The 25,494-nt window shown below is 44.4% G+C and overlaps 1 protein-coding gene across 1 annotated transcript in view; it reads right to left on the bottom strand.

Moving 5' to 3' along the window:
• rab11fip5a (RAB11 family interacting protein 5a (class I)) overlaps positions 1-25,494 on the bottom strand; it is a gene marked incomplete at both ends in the record, with an annotated part of 80,728 nt that overhangs the window by 7,535 nt on the left and 47,699 nt on the right. The window contains one exon of the mRNA XM_084182019.1: positions 20,214-20,736. Coding sequence (XP_084038145.1) covers positions 20,214-20,736 — 523 coding nt within the window. The remainder of the gene's footprint in view (positions 1-20,213; positions 20,737-25,494) is intronic.

The raw sequence follows: 25,494 nt of genomic DNA, 5'->3' as shown, positions 1-25,494 counted from the left end.
ACCCGTTTAATTTTGTCTGGCTTGCCGTTCCAAATAAAATGGAATATCTTTTTCTCATATAATTTTAAAAAACTGTTCGCTAGGCGTAGGCAAGACCATAAGAAAATAGGTAAACTGGGATAATACTAAAGAGTTAAACAGGGTGATTTTTCCACAAATTGACAGGTATTTACCTTTCCATGGTAGCAAGATCTTATCTATTTTTGCTAACTTTCTATTAAAATGTATTGGAGTGAGATCATTTATTTCATTTGGGATATGTATTCCGAGTATATCCACATCACCATCAGGCCATTTTATTGGTAAACTACATGGTAATGTATACATTGTATTTTTTAGTGATCCAATACGTAATATAGTACATTTATCATAATTTGGTTGTAATCCAGAGAGGTTAGAAAATGTATCTAGATCCTCTATGAGGCTGTGGAGGGATTCAAATTGTGGATTTAAAAGAAAACATGAATCATCAGTGTACAATGACACCTTTGTTTTTAAGCCCTGGATTTCTAATCTCTTGATATTATTGTTGGATCTGATTTTAATAGCTAACATCTCGATGGCAATAATAAATAGATATCCCGATAGTGGACAACCTTGTTTCACTCCTCTTGACAGTTTTAAACTTTCTGAGAAATAGCCATTATTTACTATTTTACACCTAGGGTAACTATACATGATTTTAACCCAATTCATAAGAGATTGTCCAAAATTGAAATGCTCCAGGCATTTCTATATAAACTCCAGTCGTACTTTATCAAAAGCCTTTTCAAAGTCTGCTATGAATAGCAGGCCTGGTTTCCCAGATGTTTCATAGTGTTCTATTGTTTCCAATACTTGCCTTATATTATCTCCAATGTATCTTCCATGTAAAAAACCTGTCTGATTAGAATGAATAATATCCGACAATCCCTTTTTAATTCTATGCGCTATACATTTTGCTAGAATTTTTGCATCACAACACTGAAGTGTAAGGGGCCTCCAATTTTTCAAATGGACTTGATCTTTATATTTTCCACTTGTATCCTGTTTCAGTTATAATGAGATCAGACCTTCTTCTTGAGTGTCTGATAATCTACCATTTACATAGGAGTGGTTAAAACATGCTAACAACGGTCCTCTGAGTATATCAAAAAAGGTTTGGTATACCTCGACTGGTATACCATCCAACCCTGGAGTTTTCCCGGACTTAAAGTCTAATTGCATCCAGAAGTTCATCCTCTGTAATTTCACCTTCACATGAGTCTTTCTGTTTGGCTGTTAATTTTACATTATCAATAGAAAAAAAATCTCTACAATTAACTTCAGTTAGAGGAGATTGAGGCGACTGAAACGAAAACATATGCTTAAAGTACCTTGTTTCCTCCTTCAAAATATCATTTGGTGAATCATGGGTGACTCCGTCATTTGTAACCAGTTTCAATAAATTATTTTTGGTAGCATTCCTATGTTGAAGATTAAAAAAGAATTTGGTGCATTTTTCCCCATATTCCATCCAGTTTGCTTTATTTTGATAATATATTACACTTGATCTTTCTTGAATAAGTTTCTCCATTTCTTTTAGTTTTTCCCCTAATTTATTCTGAGCCTCTATGTTACAGTTTTTATTGCCATCTATCTGTTCTGTTAGACCTTCTATTTCCTTTGTTAGTATAAACTCTTTTCACCTAAATTGCTTTTGATTTCGAGATGAGTACTGAATTGCATGGCCTCTAAAGGCACATTTAAAGGTGTCCCATACAATAAGGGGATTTGCTGTACCTATGTTATGTCGGAAAAAGTCAGTTATGAATTCCTCTGTCATAGTTAAAAACAAGTTATCATCAATAGGCTTTGATTACATTTCCAATATCCTCGCCCACGTGGAAATTCAGTAAGAGTAATGTATATGCGAATTATATGATGGTCCGACCGCATTCTGTCCCCTATCAACACTTTTTAAACTTTTGGTGCCATCGAGAATGACATAAGAAAGAAGTCAAGACGACTAGCTTGATTGAGTCTCGGCCATGTATGTCTCACTAAAATCAGGATATTTAAGCCTCCATATATCTACTAGTTCTAATGTATCCATGACATTCACAATTTCCTTAAGAGCATGAGGGTGATAGTTTGTAGTGTGATTTCCTTTACGGTCCACCTGAGTCAATACTTTGTAGAACAACCAACCTTTGAGTCAAGATCCCGTCTTCTACGTCAAAATGCAAGCCGAGATCTACAGCTCAGATTTTTTTTTTAAACATGACTTAAAAAACATGAGCTGCAACATTACAGTGAATTCGGAAAGTATTTGGACCCCTTCACTTTTTCCACTTTGTCACGTTACAGCCTTATTCTAACATTGATTAAATAGTTTTTCCCCCTCATCAATCAACACACAATACCCCATAATGACAAAGCAAAAACAATATATTTTCGCAAATGTATTTTATTTTTTTTAAACACAGAAATATCACATTTACATAAATATTCAGACCCTTTACTCAGTACTTTGTTGAAGCACCTTTGGCAGCAATTACAGCCTTGAGTCTTCTTGGGTATGACGCTACAAACTTGGCACATCTGTGTTTGGGGAGTTTCTCCCATTCTTCTCTGCAGATCCTCTCAAGCTCTGTCAGGTTGGATGGGGAGCGTCACTGCACAGCTATTTTCAGGTCTCTCCAGAGATGTTCAATCGGGTTCAAGTCCGGGCTCTGGCTGGGCCACTCAAGGACATTCAGAGACTTGTCCCGAAGCCACTCCTGCATTGTCTTGGCTGTGCCCTTCGGGTCGTTGACCTGTTGGAAGGTGAACCCTTGCCCCAGTCTGAGGTCCTGAGCACTCTGGAGCAGGTTTTCATCAAGGATCTCTCTGTACTTTGCTCCGTTCATCTTTCCCTCGATCCTGACTAGTCTCCCAGTCCCTGCCGCTGAAAAACAACCCCACAGCATGATCCTGCCACCACCATGCTTCACCGTAGGGATGGTGCCAGGTTTCCTCCAGATGTGACGCTTAGCATTCAGGCCAAAGAGTTCAATCTTGGTTTCGTCAGACCAGAGAATCTTGTTTCTCATGGTCTGAGAGTCCTTTAGGTGCCTTTTGGCAAACTCCAAGCAGGCTGTCATGTGACTTCACTGAGGAGTGGCTTCCGTCTGGCCACTCTACCATAAAGGCCTGATTGATGGAGTGCTGCAGAGATGGTTGTCCTTCTAGAAGGTTCTCCCATCTCCACAGAGGAACTCTAGAGCTCTGTCAGAGTGACCATCGGGTTCTTGGTCACCTCCCTGACCAAGGCCCTTCTCCCCCGATTGCACAGTTTGGCCGGGCGGCCAGCTCTAGGAAGAGTCTTGGTGATTCTAAACTTCTTCCATTTAAGAATGATGGTGGCAACTGTGTTCTTGGGGACCTTCAATGCTGCAGACATTTTTTGGTACCCTTCCCCAGATCTGTGCCTCGACACAATCCTTTCTCGGAGCGCTACGGACAATTCCTTTGACCTCATGGCTTGGTTTTTGCTCTGACATGCACTGTCAACTGTGGGACCTTATATAGACAGGTGTGTGCATTTCCAAATCATGTCCAATCAATTGAATTTACCACAGGTGGAATCCAATCAAGTTGTAGAAACATCAAGGATGATCAATGGAAACAGGATGCACCTGAGCTCAATTTCGAGTCTCATAGCAAAGGGTCTGAATACTTTTGTACATTTATTTTTAATAAATTTGCTAACATTTATAAAAACCAGTTTTCGCTTTGTCATTATGGGGTATTGTGTGTAGATTGAGGAACAACATTAATTTGATCCATTTTAGAATAAGGCTGTGTCATGACGTGACTTACTTTAATGTATGACTGTTATTTATCGAATCACCTAACTATGTTTAATTGTCACTCGATTAAATTAATCATGTACCAATTAACTCATTAGGAATTTGGGGCACCATGGAAGAAGTTGTTTAACGAGTTACTATCTCCCGAATTAAACTCTTAGAAGACATGTTATATATCAATAACATAATTAACTCTTATCAGTCTCATTCTGAACGTCGCATAATCCTTGAACCTGCAAGAACCCTAACCTTATTGATGAATCAGCAAAACACAAATTGGCTTAATTATTTTTTTACTAACTAACTAAATAATAACACAATACAAACACACACACACACACACACACACACACACACACACACACAGGTTATTGATAAGTCTACAGTTTGTCCAATGGAAACAGGCCCCTAGAGGACTGGACTAACAATAGCATGAAAGCTTGAGTAGAAGGAGGGGTCAGAGTGGAAGGGAGAGATAGAGATTCAAACTATCGTGGTTACCTTGGAGACTACGCTCACAGTAATCATAATACTTATGCACCCTAATAACGTTCATTCGGATTAGAAATGCAACATGTATTTACGTGTTGCTGTCCTCGATATTTGAGTTGATGATGTAGGACGTTGGTTTGCCCACCAGAGATCCCAATGTCCTTGGTAGAGTTTCTGGTCGTAGTGGTGGTTAAGAAGGAATACTTCAGATGTACCAGCGGTTGTCTGAGAGGGATTGTCCTCTCCCAACTTGTGTCTTTAGTGAAAGTTCTCTAGACGACTATACATGCCAGCTGCAGACTGAGATGATAAGGTCTAGTACATTGTCTTCTACTTCACCTCGTGTAGAGGTTGAGAGTTTCAGAGTTTCTCCATTTCAAACGTGTGGACTAACGTCTCACGTTTTCTGGTCTTTCTGATCGAACCATTTTGTTCAGCTTCACGCTTCTTGGTCTTGTAGAAATTCTACCATTTGCAACATCCGTCTTATACCGTAGTATGCTTGGTCTTCCTTTGGTAATGGAGTTGTAGTTTTAAACCATTTTGTAACGTTTAGCTCACGCTTCACGTCTGCTGGTCTAATGTTTAAATGTTTTTCAAGGCTTTTTATGCACTATAAGGGGCGTTTCATCATGTTTGTGCTCATCTGGGCGTGGCCACTGACTGAGAACAAATCAATATGGAAAACAATCATCTCATCTAGAATGCTAAAATCACATCGTTATCTTCACAAAAGTATTATTATACTTATTCATTCGTTTTATACAACAATTAGATGCAAACCCCATAACTGGGAAGTGTAGCCCCCCAGAGATACAGTTATGTTGTTCCACCATCTTTAATGACATCACAACATAGTAACGAATTTGACATGATTGTTCTTTAAGTCCCCACCAACCATTTCCCACATTCTTTTAAGTAGGAATATTGTTTCATTATCCACTTTTGGATGTTGGAGTCTTGGCGGGAAGACTTTCTTTGTTAACAAAGGGGTCCTTTCTCCCAATACTTCATGGCAAGGAAGAGAAAGTCTGCACGGTATTTACGACCGGTCATAAAACTGGCCCCCAGGAAAGGGTGTGTTGAAACCTTTGCCATGTTTGATCCTCAACCCATGAGGGCAAGTCATGACAGCTGTAATGTAACAAAATGTGGGAAAAGTCAAGGGGTCTGAATACTTTCCCGAATGCACTAACTAATTAAAACCAGTTCTGTAGCAATGAGGTTTGTGTAGTAGGCTATAGGCCCAGTACATTATCACTACATATTGAATAGCCCTGCCAATGTTGTTCTTCTCAGAGCATTTTGAAATTATATTTCAACATTTTAGGTACATGATCACACTGGTATAGATAATTTGTTGTATTACTTATGAGGCTGCCCCTCACCGACTCACCGTCCCCCCTCTCTCCGCTGAAAAGGGGGACAGTCTTCCAGCTGAAGGCTGTTTGGTGAATGACTAGGAATGCCTCACGATCGACCGGTTGTAGAAGCATCTTTGGCAGCGATTACCGCTGTGGAGTCTTTCTGGGTAAGTCTCTAAGAGCTTTCCACACCTGGATTGTGCAACATTTGCCCTTTATTCTTTTCAGAATTCTTCAAGCTCTGTCAAATTGGTTGTTGATCATTGCTAGACAACCGTTTTCAGGTGTTGCCATAGATGTTCAAGTAGATTTAAGTCAAAACTGTAACTAGGCCACCGTCTTCTTGGTAAGCACATCCAGTGTAGATTTGGCCTTGTGTTTTAGGTTATTGTCCTGCTGAAAGGTGAATTCATCTCCCAGTGTCTGGTGGAAAGCAGACTGAACCAGGTTTTCCTCTAGTCTCCCAGTGTCTGGTGGAAAGCAGACTGAACCAGGTTTTCCTCTAGTCTCCCAGTGTCTGGTGGAAAGCAGACTGAACCAGGTTTTCCTCTAGTCTCCCAGTGTCTGGTGGAAAGCAGACTGAACCAGGTTTTCCTCTAGTCTCCCAGTGTCTGGTGGAAAGCAGACTGAACCAGGTTTTACTGTAGGATTTTGATGTGCTTAGCTCCATTACGTTTCTTTTTTATCCTGAAAAACTCCTGTCCTTAACGAATACAAGCATAACCATAACATGATGCAGCCACCACTATGCTTGAAGATATGGCGAGAGGTACTCAGTAATGTGTTGCAATGGATTTGCCCCAAACATAACATTTTGTATTCAGGACAAAAAGTTAATTGCTTTGCCACATTTTTTGCAGTATTACTTTAGTGCCTTTTTGGTTTGTGGATTTCCTATGGATTATTTTCTAAACTGTGCAACTTTAACTGGTGAGATTAGATCAATCCTTATTTAAATCTACCATCTGGATTTATTGGAGTTTTCCTTATTGAACTGAACGGAGCATTGACTTTCAATGTGGGGGGTGTTTAGTGCTAACGGAACTTTATAGACTGCTTTAGGCCTCCTGTAGCTCAGTTGGTAGAGCATGGCGCTTGCAACGCCAGGGTTGTGGGTTCGATTCCCACGGGGGGCCAGTATGGAAAACGTATGCACTCACTAACTGTAAGTCGCTCTGGATAAGAGCGTCTGCTAAATGACTAAAATGTAAATGTGAAAATGTTTAGTGCTAACTGAGCTTTATAGACTGTTTAGTGTTAACTGATCTTTATAGACTGTTTAGTGTTAACTGATCTTTATAGACTGTTTAGTGTTAACTGATCTTTATAGACTGTTTAGTGTTAACTGATCTTTATAGACTGTTTAGTGTTAACTGATCTTTATAGACTGTTTAGTGTTAACTGATCTTTATAGACTGTTTAGTGTTAACTGATCTTTATAGACTGTTTAGTGTTAACTGATCTTTATAGACTGTTTAGTGTTAACTGATCTTTATAGACTGTTTAGTGTTAACTGATCTTTATAGACTGTTTAGTGTTAACTGATCTTTATAGACTGTTTAGTGTTAACTGATCTTTATAGACTGTTTAGTGTTAACTGATCTTTATAGACTGTTTAGTGTTAACTGATCTTTATAGACTGTTTAGTGTTAACTGATCTTTATAGACTGTTTAGTGTTAACTGATCTTTATAGACTGTTTAGTGTTAACTGATCTTTATAGACTGTTTAGTGTTAACTGATCTTTATAGACTGTTTAGTGTTAACTGATCTTTATAGACTGTTTAGTGTTAACTGATCTTTATAGACCGTTTCTTGCATTCTATACATGTTGCCATGTCTAATGTGTATTCATGTGATTTTAGTGACTTACATTACTACAAAATCTATGGGCTAAAAAAACCTAGCTAAAAACGTTAGCTGACATGGGCTAGTTGATCTGGACGTTTCTGACCAGTTATAAATATCTCTCTAAGGTCTGCAATGACTGACATGACAAGAGGAACTGGTGATGCAATACCCCATTTCTGATGATGCAATACCCAATTTCAACACCTTGTACATTCTACTATTACAAATTTCAAGAGTAAGTTTAAAGCCGGACTGAGTTCCATTTGTTTTTTTTGTACTCTGCTGTGTTGTACTGTACTCTGCTGTACTGTACTCTGCTGTGTTGTACTGTACTCTGCTGTGTTGTACTGTACTCTGCTGTGTTGTACTGTACTCTGCTGTGCTGTACTCTGCTGTGTTGTACTGTACTCTGCTGTACTGTACTGTACTCTGCTGTGCTGTCCTGTACTCTGCTGTGCTGTACTGTACTCTGCTGTGTTGTACTGTACTCTGCTGTGTTGTACTCTACTCTGCTGTGTTGTACTGTCCTTTGCTGTGTTGTACTGTCCTTTGCTGTGTTGTACTGTACTCTGCTGTGTTGTACTGTACTCTGCTGTGCTGTCCTGTCCTCTGCTGTGTTGTACTGTACTCTGCTGTGTGGTACTCTACTCTGCTGTGTTGTACTGTACTCTGCTGTGTGGTACTCTACTCTGCTGTGTTGTACTGTACTCTGCTGTATGGTACTCTACTCTGCTGTGTGGTACTCTACTCTGCTGTGTTGTACTCTACTCTGCTGTGCTGTACTGTACTCTGCTGTGCTGTACTGTACTCTGCTGTGCTGTACTGTACTCTGCTGTGTTGTACTGTACTCTGCTGTGCTGTACTGTACTCTGCTGTGTTGTACTGTACTCTGCTGTGTTGTACTCTACTCTGCTGTGTTGTACTGTACTCTGCTGTGCTGTACTGTACTCTGCTGTGCTGTACTGTACTCTGCTGTGTTGTACTGTACTCTGCTGTGTTGTACTCTACTCTGCTGTGTTGTACTCTGCTGTGCTGTACTCTACTCTGCTGTGCTGTACTCTACTCTGCTGTGTTGTACTCTACTCTGCTGTGTTGTACTCTACTCTGCTGTGTTGTACTCTACTCTGCTGTGCTGTCCTCTACTCTGCTGTGCTGTCCTGTACTCTGCTGTGCTGTACTGTACTCTGCTGTGCTGTACTGTACTCTGCTGTGCTGTACTGTACTCTGCTGTGCTGTACTCTGCTGTGCTGTACTGTACTCTGCTGTGCTGTACTCTGCTGTGTTGTACTGTACTCTGCTGTGTTGTACTGTCCTGTACTCTGCTGTGTTGTACTCTACTTTGCTGTGCTGTACTGTACTCTGCTGTGCTGTCCTGTACTCTGCTGTGCTGTCCTGTACTCTGCTGTGTTGTACTGTACTCTGCTGTGCTGTCCTCTACTCTGCTGTGCTGTACTCTACTCTGCTGTGTTGTCCTGTACTCTGCTGTGTTGTACTGTACTCTGCTGTACTGTAATGTACTCTGCTGTGCTGTACTGTACTCTGCTGTGTTGTACTGTACTCTGCTGTGTTGTACTGTACTCTGCTGTGCTGTACTGTACTCTGCTGTGTTGTACTGTACTCTGCTGTGTTGTATTCTACTCTGCTGTGTTGTACTGTACTCTGCTGTGCTGTACTGTACTCTGCTGTGCTGTACTGTACTCTGCTGTGTTGTGCTGTACTCTGCTGTGTTGTGCTGTACTCTGCTGTGCTGTACTCTGCTGTGTTGTACTCTGCTGTGTTGTACTGTACTCTGCTGTGCTGTACTGTACTCTGCTGTGTTGTACTGTACTCTGCTGTGCTGTACTCTGCTGTGTTGTGCTGTACTCTGCTGTGTTGTACTGTCCTGTACTCTGCTGTGTTGTACTGTCCTGTACTCTGCTGTGTTGTACTCTACTCTGCTGTGCTGTCCTGTACTCTGCTGTGCTGTCCTGTACTCTGCTGTGCTGTCCTGTACTCTGCTGTGCTGTACTGTACTCTGCTGTGTTGTACTGTACTCTGCTGTGTTGTACTGTACTCTGCTGTGTTGTACTGTACTCTGCTGTGCTGTACTCTACTCTGCTGTGCTGTACTCTACTCTGCTGTGCTGTGCTGTACTCTGCTGTGCTGTACTCTGCTGTGTTGTACTGTACTCTGCTGTGCTGTACTCTGCTGTGTTGTACTGTACTCTGCTGTGTTGTACTGTCCTGCACTCTGCTGTGTTGTACTCTACTCTGCTGTGCTGTACTGTACTCTGCTGTGCTGTCCTGTACTCTGCTGTGCTGTCCTGTACTCTGCTGTGTTGTATTCTACTCTGCTGTGTTGTACTGTACTCTGCTGTGTTGTACTGTACTCTGCTGTGCTGTACTGTACTCTGCTGTGTTGTCCTGTACTCTGCTGTGTTGTACTGTACTCTGCTGTACTGTAATGTACTCTGCTGTGCTGTACTGTACTCTGCTGTGTTGTACTGTACTCTGCTGTGTTGTACTGTACTCTGCTGTGCTGTACTGTACTCTGCTGTGTTGTACTGTACTCTGCTGTGTTGTATTCTACTCTGCTGTGTTGTACTGTACTCTGCTGTGTTGTACTGTACTCTGCTGTGCTGTACTGTACTCTGCTGTGTTGTGCTGTACTCTGCTGTGTTGTACTGTACTCTGCTGTGCTGTACTCTGCTGTGCTGTACTCTGCTGTGTTGTACTGTACTCTGCTGTGCTGTACTGTACTCTGCTGTGCTGTACTGTACTCTGCTGTGTTGTACTGTACTCTGCTGTGCTGTACTCTGCTGTGTTGTGCTGTACTCTGCTGTGCTGTACTCTGCTGTGTTGTACTGTCCTGTACTCTGCTGTGTTGTACTGTCCTTTACTCTGCTGTGTTGTACTCTACTCTGCTGTGCTGTCCTGTACTCTGCTGTGCTGTCCTGTACTCTGCTGTGCTGTCCTGTACTCTGCTGTGCTGTACTGTACTCTGCTGTGTTGTACTGTACTCTGCTGTGTTGTACTGTACTCTGCTGTGTTGTACTGTACTCTGCTGTGTTGTACTGTACTCTGCTGTGTTGTACTGTACTCTGCTGTGCTGTACTGTACTCTGCTGTGTTGTACTGTACTCTGCTGTACTGTACTCTGCTGTGTTGTACTGTACTCTGCTGTGTTGTACTGTACTCTGCTGTGTTGTACTGTACTCTGCTGTGCTGTACTGTACTCTGCTGTGTTGTACTGTACTCTGCTGTGTTGTACTGTACTCTGCTGTGTTGTACTGTACTCTGCTGTGCTGTACTGTACTCTGCTGTGCTGTACTCTGCTGTGTTGTACTGTACTCTGCTGTGCTGTACTCTGCTGTGTTGTACTGTACTCTGCTGTACTGTACTGTACTCTGCTGTGCTGTCCTATACTCTGCTGTGTTGTACTGTACTCTGCTGTCCTGTACTCTGCTGTGTTGTACTGTACTCTGCTGTACTGTACTCTGCTGTGTTGTACTGTACTCTGCTGTGTTGTACTGTACTCTGCTGTACTGTACTCTGCTGTGTTGTACTGTACTCTGATGTGTTGTACTGTACTCTGCTGTGTTGTACTGTACTCTGATGTGTTGTACTGTACTCTGCTGTGCTGTGCTGTACTCTGCTGTGTTGTACTGTACTCTGCCGTACTGTACTCTGCTGTACTGTACTCTGCTGTGTTGTACTGTACTCTGCTGTGTTGTACTGTACTCTGCTGTGTTGTACTCTGCTGTCCTGTACTCTGCTGTCCTGTACTCTGCTGTGTTGTACTGTACTCTGCTGTGCTGTACTCTGCTGTCCTGTACTCTGCTGGCCTGTACTCTGCTGTGTTGTACTGTACTCTGCTCTGCTGTGCTGTACTGTACTCTGCTGTGCTGTACTGTACTCTGCTGTGTTGTACTGTACTCTGCTGTGTTGTACTGTACTCTGCTGTGCTGTACTCTGCTGTGTTGTACTGTACTCTGATGTGCTGTACTCTGCTGTGTTGTACTGTACTCTGATGTGCTGTACTCTGCTGTGTTGTACTGTACTCTGCTGTACTGTACTGTACTCTGCTGTGCTGTCCTGTACTCTGCTGTGTTGTACTGTACTCTGCTGTACTGTACTCTGCTGTGTTGTACTGTACTCTGCTGTACTGTACTCTGCTGTGTTGTACTGTACTCTGCTGTGTTGTACTGTACTCTGCTGTGCTGTGTTGTACTCTACTCTGCTGTGTTGTACTGTACTCTGCTGTGTTGTACTGTACTCTGCTGTGTTGTACTGTACTCTGCTGTGTTGTACTGTACTCTGCTGTGCTGTACTTTGCTGTGTTGTACTGTACTCTGCTGTGCTGTACTCTGCTGTGTTGTACTGTACTCTGCTGTACTGTACTCTGCTGTGCTGTCCTGTACTCTGCTGTGTTGTACTGTACTCTGCTGTACTGTACTCTGCTGTGTTGTACTGTACTCTGCTGTGTTGTACTGTACTCTGCTGTACTGTACTGTACTCTGCTGTGCTGTACTCTACTCTGCTGTGCTGTACTCTACTCTGCTGTGCTGTACTCTGCTGTGTTGTACTGTCCTGTCCTCTGCTGTGTTGTACTGTCCTGTCCTCTGCTGTGTTGTACTGTCCTGTCCTCTGCTGTGTTGTACTGTACTCTGCTGTGTTGTACTGTACTCTGCTGTGCTGTACTGTACTCTGCTGTGCTGTCCTGTACTCTGCTGTGTTGTACTGTACTCTGCTGTGTTGTACTGTACTCTACTCTGCTGTGCTGTACTCTGCTGTGTTGTACTGTACTCTGCTGTGTTGTACTCTACTCTGCTGTGCTGTACTCTGCTGTGTTGTACTGTACTCTGCTATGTTGTACTCTACTCTGCTGTACTGTACTCTGCTGTGTTGTACTGTACTCTGCTGTGCTGTACTGTACTCTGCTGTGTTGTACTGTACTCTACTCTGCTGTGCTGTACTCTGCTGTGTTGTACTGTACTCTGCTGTGTTGTACTCTACTCTGCTGTGCTGTACTCTGCTGTGTTGTACTGTACTCTGCTATGTTGTACTCTACTCTGCTGTACTGTACTCTGCTGTGTTGTACTGTACTCTGCTGTGCTGTAATGTACTCTGCTGTGCTGTCCTGTACTCTGCTGTGTTGTACTGTACTCTGCTGTGTTGTACTGTACTCTGTTGTACTGTACTGTACTCTGCTGGCCTGTACTCTGCTGTGTTGTACTCTACTCTGCTGTGTTGTACTGTACTCTGCTGTGTTGTACTCTGCTGTGTTGTACTGTACTCTGCTGTGCTGTACTCTACTCTGCTGTGCTGTACTCTACTCTGCTGTGCTGTACTCTGCTGTGCTGTACTCTAATCTGCTGTGCTGTACTCTACTCTGCTGTGCTGTACTCTGCTGTGCTGTCCTGTACTCTGCTGTGTTGTACTGTACTCTGCTGTACTGTACTCTGCTGTGTTGTACTGTACTCTGCTGTGTTGTACTGTACTCTGCTGTACTGTACTGTACTCTGCTGTGCTGTACTCTACTCTGCTGTGCTGTACTCTACTCTGCTGTGCTGTACTCTACTCTGCTGTGCTGTACTCTGCTGTGTTGTACTGTACTCTGCTGTGTTGTACTGTCCTGTCCTCTGCTGTGTTGTACTGTCCTGTTCTCTGCTGTGTTGTACTGTCCTGTCCTCTGCTGTGTTGTACTGTCCTGTCCTCTGCTGTGTTGTACTGTACTCTGCTGTGTTGTACTGTACTCTGCTGTGCTGTACTGTACTCTGCTGTGCTGTCCTGTACTCTGCTGTGTTGTATTGTACTCTGCTGTGTTGTACTGTACTCTGCTGTGTTGTACTCTACTCTGCTGTGTTGTACTGTACTCTGCTGTGCTGTACTGTACTCTGCTGTGCTGTACTGTACTCTGCTGTGTTGTACTCTACTCTGCTGTGTTGTACTCTACTCTGCTGTGTTGTACTCTACTCTGCTGTGTTGTACTCTACTCTGCTGTGTTGTACTGTACTCTGCTGTGTTGTACTGTACTCTGCTGTGTTGTACTGTACTCTGCTGTGTTGTACTGTACTGTACTCTACTCTGCTGTGCTGTACTCTGCTGTGTTGTACTGTACTCTGCTGTGTTGTACTCTACTCTGCTGTGCTGTACTCTGCTGTGTTGTACTGTACTCTGCTGTGTTGTACTCTACTCTGCTGTGTTGTACTGTACTCTGCTGTGTTGTACTGTACTCTGCTGTGTTGTACTGTACTCTGATGTGCTGTACTCTACTCTGCTGTGTTGTACTGTACTCTGCTGTGCTGTACTCTACTCTGCTGTGTTGTACTCTACTCTGCTGTGTTGTACTGTACTCTGCTGTGCTGTACTCTACTCTGCTGTGTTGTACTGTACTCTACTCTGCTGTGCTGTACTCTGCTGTGTTGTACTGTCCTGTCCTCTGCTGTGTTGTACTGTACTCTGCTGTGTTGTACTGTACTCTGCTGTGTTGTACTGTACTCTGCTGTGCTGTACTGTACTCTGCTGTGCTGTCCTGTCCTCTGCTGTGTTGTACTGTACTCTGCTGTGTTGTAATGTACTCTGCTGTGTTGTACTGTACTCTACTCTGCTGTGCTGTAACTCTGCTGTGTTGTACTGTACTCTGCTGTGTTGTACTCTACTCTGCTGTGCTGTACTCTGCTGTGTTGTACTGTACTCTGCTGTGTTGTACTCTACTCTGCTGTGCTGTACTCTGCTGTGTTGTACTGTACTCTGCTGTGCTGTACTCTACTCTGCTGTGTTGTACTGTACTCTGCTGTGTTGTACTGTACTCTGCTGTGTTGTACTGTACTCTGCTGTGTTGTACTGTACTCTACTCTGCTGTGCTGTACTCTGCTGTGCTGTACTCTGCTGTGTTGTACTGTACTCTGCTGTGTTGTACTGTACTCTACTCTGCTGTGCTGTACTCTGCTGTGCTGTACTCTGCTGTGCTGTACTGTACTCTGCTGTGCTGTACTCTACTCTGCTGTGCTGTACTCTACTCTGCCGTGCTGTACTGTACTCTGCTGTGCTGTACTCTACTCTGCTGTGTTGTACTGTACTCTGCTGTGCTGTACTGTACTCTGCTGTGCTGTACTCTACTCTGCTGTGTTGTACTGTACTCTGCTGTGTTGTACTGTACTCTGCTGTGTTGTACTGTACTCTGCTGTACTGTACTGTACTCTGCTGTGCTGTACTCTACTCTGCTGTGTTGTACTCTACTCTGCTGTGCTGTACTCTGCTGTGTTGTACTGTCCTGTCCTCTGCTGTGTTGTACTCTACTCTGCTGTGTTGTACTGTACTCTGCTGTGTTGTACTGTACTCTGCTGTGTTGTACTGTACTCTGCTGTGCTGTACTGTACTCTGCTGTGCTGTCCTGTACTCTGCTGTGTTGTACTGTACTCTGCTGTGTTGTACTGTACTCTGCTGTGTTGTACTGTACTCTGCTGTGTTGTACTGTACTCTACTCTGCTGTGCTGTAACTCTGCTGTGTTGTACTGTACTCTGCTGTGTTGTACTCTACTCTGCTGTGCTGTACTCTGCTGTGTTGTACTGTACTCTGCTGTGTTGTACTCTACTCTGCTGTGCTGTACTCTGCTGTGTTGTACTGTACTCTGCTGTGCTGTACTCTACTCTGCTGTGTTGTACTGTACTCTGCTGTGTTGTACTGTACTCTGCTGTGTTGTACTGTACTCTGCTGTGTTGTACTGTACTCTACTCTGCTGTGCTGTACTCTGCTGTGATGTACTCTGCTGTGATGTACTGTACTCTGCTGTGTTGTACTGTACTCTGATGTGTTGTACTGTACCCTACTCTGCTGTGCTGTACTCTGCTGTGCTGTACTCTGCTGTGCTGTACTGTACTCTGCTGTGTTGTACTCTACTCTGCTGTGCTGTACTCTACTCTGCTGTGCTGTACTCTGCTGTACTGTACTCTGCTGTACTGTACTCTGCTGTGCTGTACTCTACTCTGCTGTGTTGTACTCTACTCTGCTGTGCTGTACTGTACTCTGCTGTGTGGTACTCTACTCTGCTGTGTGGTACTCTACTCTGCTGTACTGTACTCTGCTGTGTTGTACTCTGCTGTGTTGTACTCTGCGTTGTACAGTACTGTACTGTAGTCTGTTGTACTGTGTTCTACTGTACTGTATTGTACTCTACTGTGTTTTACTCTGCTGTACTCTGCTGTGTTCAACTGTACTGTACTCTGCTGTACTATACTCTGCTGTGCTGTGATGTCCAAACTTGTGAAACTTGAGGAGAATGACATTCATATCCATAATGATGCATTTCTGTGTAGTACAGATCAGGGACCCCATGACGCAATTCCGTTACCGTAATTCTGAGGGAGAATTTACCGTAATTCCGTTACCAAAGTTTGCGTCGGCACAGCTCTTCCACTAAATTCGTTTTTGTACATTTTTCAGTGGAAATTGTTAAAGTAGTCCTTGTGCATATACAGTTGAAGTCGGAAGTTTACATACACTTATGTTGGAGTCATTAAAACTCGTTTTTCAACCACTCCATAAATTTCTTGTTAACAAACTATAGTTTTGGCAAGTCGGTTAGGACATCTACTTTGTGCATGACACAAGTAATTTTTCCAACAATTGTTTACAGACAGATTATTTCACTTATAATTCACTGTATCACAATTCCAGTGGGTCAGAAGTTTACATACACTAAGTTGACTGTGCCTTTAAACAGCTTGGAAAATTCCAGAAAATGATGTCATGGCTTTAGAAGCTTCTGATAGGCTAATTGACATCATTTGAGTCAATTGGAGGTGTACCTGTGGATGTATTTCAAGGCCTACCTTCAAACTCAGTGCCTCTTTGCTTGACATCATGGGAAAATCAAAAGAAATCAGCCAAGACATGGGACCAACACTTTACATGTTGCATTTATATTTTTGTTCAGTGAAGTTTAGAATGGAAAATGAATGTGTGTATGCAATAAATGTTAGTGCATTGAATCGTATCGCATCGATTCATTCCTCTAATCAAACCGAATCACACCAAATCGTCTTGAAAAGGAAAGATGCACATCCCTAGTATCACCAGGAGAGAGTCCCCAGTGTGTTAGAGAGATCAGAACATCCCTAGTATCACCAGGAGAGAGTCCCCAGTGTGTTAGAGAGATCAGAACATCCCTAGTATCACCAGGAGAGAATCCCCAGTGTGTTAGAGAGATCAGAACATCCCTAGTATCACCAGGAGAGAGTCCCCAGTGTGTTAGAGAGATCAGAACATCCCTAGTATCACCAGGAGAGAGTCCCCAGTGTGTTAGAGAGATCAGAACATCCCTAGTATCACCAGGAGAGAGTCCCCAGTGTGTTAGAGAGATCAGAACATCCCTAGTATCACCAGGAGAGAGTCCCCAGTGTGTTAGAGAGATCAGCACAATTTCCTTTTTCACAATTGCCCGTACGAGATTTAACATTAGAAAAACAAACATCATGGTTAACCTCATAACACAAACTAGAAAAAAAGGGAGGAGCCATCTAGTCATGTAAAGATTCCACCATCTATCTATCTATCTATCTATCTATCTATCTATCTATCTATCTATCTATCTATCTGTCTGTCTGTCTGTCTGTCTGTCTGTCTGTCTGTCTGTCTGTCTGTCTGTCTGTCTGTCTGTCTGTCCCCACCCCTATCTGTCTGTCTGTGTCTGTCTGTCTGTCTGTCTGTCTGTCTGTCTGTCTGTCTGTCTGTCTGTCTATCCCCACCCCTATCTGTCTGTCTGTCTGTCTGTCTATCCCCACCCCTATCTGTCTGTCTGTCTGTCTGTCTGCAATACCCCACCCCTATCTGCAATGCAGATGCCTGCCTGCCTGTCTGTCAGCCGAAACTAGAGGCAGAGTAGAGAGAGGAAGTGTTACAGCAGAGATACACAGATCCGTCCATCCTAAACACCATGCTGGTTTAGTAGTAGCCTGGCTACCAGTCAGTTTGTGCTATCATTCCATTCCTCGCCACTCCTTGTCACGATTGGCAGTGACACAGAGTACAAGGAGTGGATTGTTGGCACAAAACAGGTTGTGGATTTCAGGCTAGAGCAGAGGAAGTGTTACAGCTGAGATACAACGTCCCAAATGGCACCCTATCCCCTATATAGTGCACCCTATCCCCCCTTTCACCAGAGGCCCACAGCTCCATTCACGATGTTAGTATAGTATAGGTCCACTGTACGCATCCTCATCAAGAGAGACAGTCCCAACTAACGCATCAAGAGAGACAGTCCCAACTAACGCATCAAGAGAGACAGTCCCAACTAACGCATCAAGAGAGACATCCCAACAACCGCATCAAGAGAGACAGTCCCAACTAACGCATCAAGAGAGACAGTCCCAACTAACGCATCAAGAGAGACAGTCCCAACTAACGCATCCTCATCAAGAAAGACTGTCCCAACTAACACATCCTCATCAAGAAACAGTCCCAACTAACGCATCAAGAGAGACAGACCCAACTAACGCATCAAGAGAGACAGTCCCAACTAACGCATCAAGAGAGACAGTCCCAACTAACACATCAAGAGAGACAGTCCCAACTAACGCATCAAGAGAGACAGTCCCAACTAACGCATCAAGAGAGACAGTCCCAACTAACGCATCAAGAGAGACAGTCCCAACTAACGCATCCTCATCAAGAGAGACAGTCCCAACTAACGCATCCTCATCAAGAGAGACAGTCCCAACTAACACATCCTCATCAAGAGAGACAGTCCCAACTAACGCATCAAGAGAGACAGTCCCAACTAACACATCCTCATCAAGAGAGACAGTCCCAACTAACGCATCAAGAGAGACAGTCCCAACTAACACTACTTCAGAATACGGCTCGAAATGCTTTTAGTCACTCCGAGGAGACACTAGCCACTAGAGAAACTAAGGATGCTGCAGAATCTAGTATGCGTACTGTCAACAACAAAAAGGTCCTAGATGATGCACACTCCTGGCAGCAGGTTGTGTGGAAGCGTTGCAGAATCTACCGATGCAAGCTCTCCAAGCCGTAGCTCTCCAAGACGTAGCTCTCCTAGCCCTAGCTCTCCTAGCCGTAGCTCTCCTAGCCGTAGCTCTCCTAGCGTAGCTCTCCTAGCCGTAGCTCTCCTAGCCGTAGCTCTCCTAGCCGTAGCTCTCCTATCCGTAGCTCTCCTAGCCGTAGCTCTCCTATCCGTAGCTCTCCTAGCCGTAGCTCTCCTAGCGTAGCTCTCCAAGCCGTAGCTCTCCTAGCCGTAGCTCTCCTAGCCGTAGCTCTCCTAGCCATAGCTCTCCTAGACGTAGCTCTCCTAGCCGTAGCTCTCCTAGCCGTAGCTCTCCTAGACGTAGCTCTCCTAGCCGTAGCTCTCCTAGCCGTAGCGCTCCTAGCCGTAGCTCTCCAAGCCGTAGCTCTCCTAGCCGTAGCGCTCCTAGCCGTAGCTCTCCTAGCCGTAGCGCTCCTAGCCGTAGCTCTCCTAGCCGTAGCTCTCCTAGCCGTAGCGCTCCTAGCCGTAGCTCTCCTAGCCGTAGCTCTCCTAGCCGTAGCTCTCCTAGCCGTAGGTCTCCAGCAGATGTTCCAATAGCGATATCAGAAGCAGTAGAGCAGTAGCTTGTGCAGACTTTAAAGATGCATGCCCTCTTAGCAGTATTAACCCTTATTTTACCAGTTAACTTGACTGAGAACATTTTATCTTTCAAAGCAATGACCTGGTGAAGCATTACAGGGATGAATGAGCCAATTGGAAGCTGGGGATGATTAGGTGGCCATGATGGTAAGATTGCAAATTTAGCCAGGACACCAGGGTTAACACCCTACTCTTATGATAAGTGCCATGGGAGCTTCAGTGACCAGAATCAGGACACCGGTTTTAACGTCCCATCCAAAAGACGGCACCCTATGCAGGGCAATGTCCCCTTCACTGCCCTGGGGCATTGGGATCTCCTTAGACCAGAGGCCCCCCTACTGGACTGCAGGTAGGTTAGTCTGCATGATGAGATTATATTATGGATAAGAGTGAGAATATTAGTATTTGTCAAGCATCGATCATCATGTCACCAGAATAAGACCCTCTATATTTATTGGAAAGGAGCATCAAGCTCCTCACCGTACACTTTCACCACCCTGTGAAGTTTATCATAATTTATTATTTATCTGTAGACTAATAAACTGCATGGTTTCCTGAGTCGTAGTGGGAGGCCCACACAACATTTAATTGCGTGACTCCAAGTTTACATCGATATGATGGTTATTATATCAATATTTGTGCATAAAGGCATTTCCACCGCCATTTCTCGCATAATTAATTTTGATCTGTCTGCATTTATAAAATTGTACCGAAACTTCCTGTTTCCATGACAGCGGTCATTATTTTTTAAAATATTTTTTAAAATACGGTATGACTTCACTCGCATAAAAACTGTGGCTGGAAATGTGGTTATTGACTCCAACCTGCTCTGTGTAGAAACCTTTTTTAAACCAGTTGTCAAGAAGACTGACCATCCCTTACACATCATATGATTTAAATCCTTTTCTTTGGTTTTCATTCTAGCAACATGACACTCAAACTTTTCCTGGGCTGTGTGGCCATCTTTGGTACAAAACAGTTGTCAGTGGTCATCTATAATGTTGTCAGTGGAGGTCCCCCATCTTTCTGAGCGGTCTACGTCACCCTGTGCTCTCACCCATTTACACCCACTAGTGGTCATTTGTTCTCACCTGGGTTTGTTCTGGTTGTCCTTTGATCCAAACCATCCTTTGTGTTTTTCGCCTGGGCCAGAGTCCGAGGCCTGTTCAGACTCATTCAGACAGTTTCTGCTTCGTTTCCTCCCCTGGCCGTCTCTGTCTGACTCCTCCCTGTCCTCCTCGCCCATCCCGTGGCCAGCCTGCTCCAGGGCCGCTGCGATGGCCACCTTCTCCTCCTTCCCTGCCTTGTCAAAGGACCAGCGCCGGCCGTCCGCAGCGGGACCTTTAGGGAGGAGGACAGGGAGCTCCTCTCTCCGCTGGCTCAGGTTCTGGAGGGATTGGGACAGAGGCAGGTTGTTCTTCACCAGGGCTAGAGGATCTAAGGGTATTATGGGGTTCCCCGGGCCATTCCCCGGGCCAGGGTCCAGGGTCGTGTTGTATACATGGCTTCCGTTGATGCAGACAGGCTGAGGCACAGGGATGTTGATCTCTCCAGACTCGTCAGTGAACTCGCATATATAGGAGGCCAGCTTGGGAGACGACTCTGCCGTATGCTCTGAGGAGGAAGACAGATGCAGGAAAAGTCAAGTAAAGAGGGACAATGTAGGTAATCAAACGTTTAAAGTAGGGATGTAACGACTCACATCGGTCCCTGATTGAAATGACTGCATCGGTCCACGGACCCCAAACCGATCCAAATGTAGCATTGATTGAAATGTTAGGAATCGCTGATTCACTGAAATGTTTTACTCATATTACTCTGCTGATCGTCCTTCAGTGTACAACTAAGCATTGAACTGTGATGACAGTTATTGATCTACAAGTGATTTTGCCTGCTGAAGGCCAGGCAATATCTGTAGCCTAGTCAAACTTGGCACTGTACCCAGCTTCGCGCACTGACCAACTCGAGGTAGGAGGACTGTTTCTGATCTTCCTACATCTGTTATTAGGCTTTATTAGTTGAGTGACAACCGATGTATACTACTACTACTACTACTACTGCTACTACTACTATTACTACTGCTGCTACTACTGCTACTACTACTACTGCTGCTACTACTACTACTACTACTACTGCTACTACTACTGCTACTACTACTACTGCTACTACTGCTACTACTGCTACTACTACTACTGCTGCTACTACTGCTACTACTGCTACTACTACTGCTACTCAAATCAAATCAAATTTTATTGGTCACATGCGCCGAATACAACAGGTGCAGACATTACAGTGAAATGCTTACTTACAGCCCTTAACCAACAGTGCATTTATTTTAAACAAAAAAAGTACAAATAAAACAACAACAAAAAAAGTGTTGAGAAAAAAAAGAGCAGAAGTAAAATAAAGTGACAGTAGGGAGGCTATATATACAGGGGGGTACCGTTGCAGAGTCAATGTGCGGGGGCACCGGCTAGTTGAGGTAGTTGAGGTAATATGTACATGTGGGTAGAGTTAAAGTGACTATGCATAAATACTTAAAAGAGTAGCAGCAGCGTAAAAAGGATGGGGTGGGGGGGCAGTGCAAATAGTCCGGGTAGCCATGATTAGCTGTTCAGGAGTCTTATGGCTTGGGGGTAGAAGCTGTTGAGAAGTCTTTTGGACCTAGACTTGGCACTCCGGTACCGCTTGCCGTGCGGTAGCAGAGAGAACAGTCTATGACTAGGGTGGCTGGAGTCTTTGACAATTTTGAGGGCCTTCCTCTGACACCGCCTGGTATAGAGGTCCTGGATGGCAGGAAGCTTTGCCCCAGTGATGTACTGGGCCGTACGCACTACCCTCTGTAGTGCCTTGCGGTCGGAGGCCAAGCAGTTGCCATACCAGGCGGTGATGCAACCAGTCAGGATGCTCTCGATGGTGCAGCTGTAGAATTTTTTGAGGATCTGAGGACCCATGCCAAATCTTTTTAGTCTCCTGAGGGGGAATAGGCTTTGTCGTGCCCTCTTCACGACTGTCTTGGTGTGTTTGGACCATGATAGTTCGTTGGTGATGTGGACACCAAGGAACTTGAAGCTCTCAACCTGTTCCACTACAGCCCCGTCGATGAGAATGGGGGCGTGCTCAGTCCTCTTTTTTTTCCTGTAGTCCACAATCATCTCCTTTGTCTTGGTCACGTTGAGGGAGAGGTTGTTGTCCTGGCACCACACGGCCAGATCTCTGACCTCCTCCCTATAGGCTGTCTCATCGTTGTCGGTGATCAGGCCTACCACTGTTGTGTCGTCGGCAAACTTAATGATGGTGTTGGAGTCGTGCCTGGCCATGCAGTCATGGGTGAACAGAGAGTACAGGAGGGGACTGAGCAAGCACCCCTGAGGGGCCCCCGTGTTGAGGATCAGTGTGGCAGATGTGTTGTTACCTACCCTTACCACCTGGGGGCGGCCCGTCAGGAAGTCCAGGATCCAGTTGCAGAGGGAGGTGTTTAGTCCCAGGATCCTTAGCTTAGTGATGAGCTTAGAGGGCACTATGGTGTTGAATGCTGAGCTGTAGTCAATGAATAGCATTCTCACGTAGGTGTTCCTCTTGTCCAGGTGGGAAAGGGCAGTGTGGAGTGCAATAGAGATTGCATCATCTGTGGATCTGTTGGGGCGGTATGCAAATTGGAGTGGATCTAGGGTTTCTGGGATAATGCTGTTGATGTGAGCCATGACCAGCCTTTCAAAGCACTTCATGGCTACAGACGTCAGTACTACGGGTCAGTAGTAATTTAGGCAGGTTATCTTAGTGTCCTTGGGCACGGGGACTATGGTGGTCTGCTTGAAACATGTTGGTATTACAGACTCAGTCAGGGACATGTTGAAAATGTCAGTGAAGACACTTGCCAGTTGGTCAGCACATGCTCGGAGTACACGTCCTGGTAATCCGTCTGGCCCTGCGGCCTTGTGAATGTTGACCTGCTTAAAAGTCTTACTCACATCGGCTACGGAGAGCGTGATCACATAGTCATCCGGAACAGCTGGTGCTCTCATGCATGCTTCAGTGTTGCTTGCCTCGAAGCGAGCATAGAAATGGTTTAGCTCGTCTGGTAGGCTTGTGTCACTGGGCAGCTCGCGGCTGTGCTTCCCTTTGTAGTCTGTAATGGTTTTCAAGCCCTGCCACATCCGACGAGCGTCAGAGCCAGTGTAGTACGATTCAATCTTAGACCTGTATTGACTCTTTGCCTGTTTGATGGTTCGTCGGAGGTCATAGCGGGATTTCTTATAAGCGTCCGGGTTAGAGTCCCGTTCCTTGAAAGCGGCAGCTCTACCCTTTAGCTCAGTGTGGATGTTTCCTGTAATCCATGGCTTCTGGTTGGGGTATGTACGTACGGTCACTGTGGGGACGACATCATCGATGCACTTATTGATGAAGCCAGTGACTGATGTGGTGTACTCCTCAATGCTGTCTGAAGAATCCCGGAACATGTTCCAGTCTGTGCTAGCAAAACAGTCCTGTAGCTTAGCATCTGCGTCATCTGACCACTTTTTTATTAACCGAGTCACTGGTGCTTCCTGCTTTAGTTTTTTCTTATAAGCAGGAATCAGGAGGATAGAGTTATGGTCAGATTTGCCAAATGGAGGGCGAGGGAGAGCTTTGTATGCGTCTCTGTGTGTGGAGTAAAGGTGGTCTAGAGTTTTTTTCCCTCTGGTTGCACATTTAACATGCTGGTAGAAATTAGGTAGAACGGATTTAAGTTTCCCTGCATTAAAGTCCCCGGCCACTATAATAATAAATAATAATAATAATATGCCATTTAGCAGACGCTTTTATCCAAAGCGACTTACAGTCATGCGTGCATACATTTTTTTTTTGTGTATGGGTGGTCCCGGGGATCGAACCCACTACCTTGGCGTTACAAGCGCCGTGCTCTACCAGCTGAGCTACAGAGGACCACTAGGAGCGCTGCATCTGGATGAGCGTTTTCCTGTTGATTAATGGCCTTGTACAACTCATTCAGTGCAATCTTAATGCCAGCATTGGTTTGTGGTGGTAAATAGACAGCTATGAAAAATATAGATGAAAACTCTCTTGGTAAATAGTGTGGTCTACAGCTTATCATAAGATACTCTACCTCAGGCGAGCAAAACCTCGAGACTTCCTTAGTATTTGGTTTTGTGCACCAGCTGTTGTTTACAAATATACACAGACCGCCACCCCTTGTCTTACCAGAGTCTGCCGTTCTGTCCTGCCGATGTAGCGTATAGCTTGCTAGCTGAATGTTATCATTGTCGTCGTTCAGCCACGACTCGGTGAAACATAATATATTACAGTTTTTAATGTCCCGTTGGTAGGATAACCGTAATCTTAAATCGTCCACTTTATTTTCAAAAGATTGAACGTTGGCTAATAGGATTGATGGAAGAGGCAGTTTACTCGCTCGCCGTCGGATCCTTACAAGGCACCCCGATCTGCGTCCACGATATCTCCGTCTCTTCTTCACGCGAATGACGGGGATTTGGGCCTTGTCGGGTGTCTGTATGATATCCTTCGCGGCCGCCTCGTTGAAGAAAAAATCTTTGTCCAATACGAGGTGAGTAATCGCTGTCCTGATATCCAGAAGCTCTTTTTGGTTATAAGAGACGATGGCAGAAACATTATGTACAAAATAAATTACAAATAACGCGGAAAAACACACATAATAGTACAATTGGTTAGAGGGCTGTAAAACGGCAGCCATCTTCTCCGGCGCTGTTCTCTGCTACTGCTACTACTACTGCTACTACTACTACTACTGCTACTACTACTGCTCCTTACTACTGCTACTATTACTACTGCTACTACTGCTACTACCGCTACTACTACTACCGCTACTACTACTACCGCTACTACTACTACTGCTACTGCTACTACTGCTACTACTACTACTACTACTACTGCTACTACTGCTACTACTGCTACTACTACTATTACTACCACTACTACTGCTACTATTACTACTACTACTACTACTACTACTACTACTGCTACTACTACTACTACTACTACTACTGCTACTACTACTACTACTACTGCTACTACTACTACTGCTACTACTACTACTACTACTACTACTGCTACTACTACTACTGCTACTACTACTACTGCTACTACTACTACTACTACTACTGCTACTACTACTACTGCTCCTTACTACTGCTACTGCTACTACTACTACTACTACTGCTACTACTACTACTACTACTACTACTACCGCTACTACTACTGCTACTACTACTACTGCTACTATTACTACTACTACTACTACTACTACTACTGCTACTACTACTACTACGACTACTACCGCTACTACTACTGCTACTACTGCTACTACTACTACCGCTACTACTACTACTGCTA

The sequence above is a fragment of the Coregonus lavaretus genome (genome assembly GCF_964263955.1).
Source record: "Coregonus lavaretus genome assembly, chromosome: 18".
Taxonomy (NCBI): Eukaryota; Metazoa; Chordata; class Actinopteri; order Salmoniformes; family Salmonidae; genus Coregonus; species Coregonus lavaretus.
This window is presented reverse-complemented; position numbering and strand designations above follow the sequence as displayed.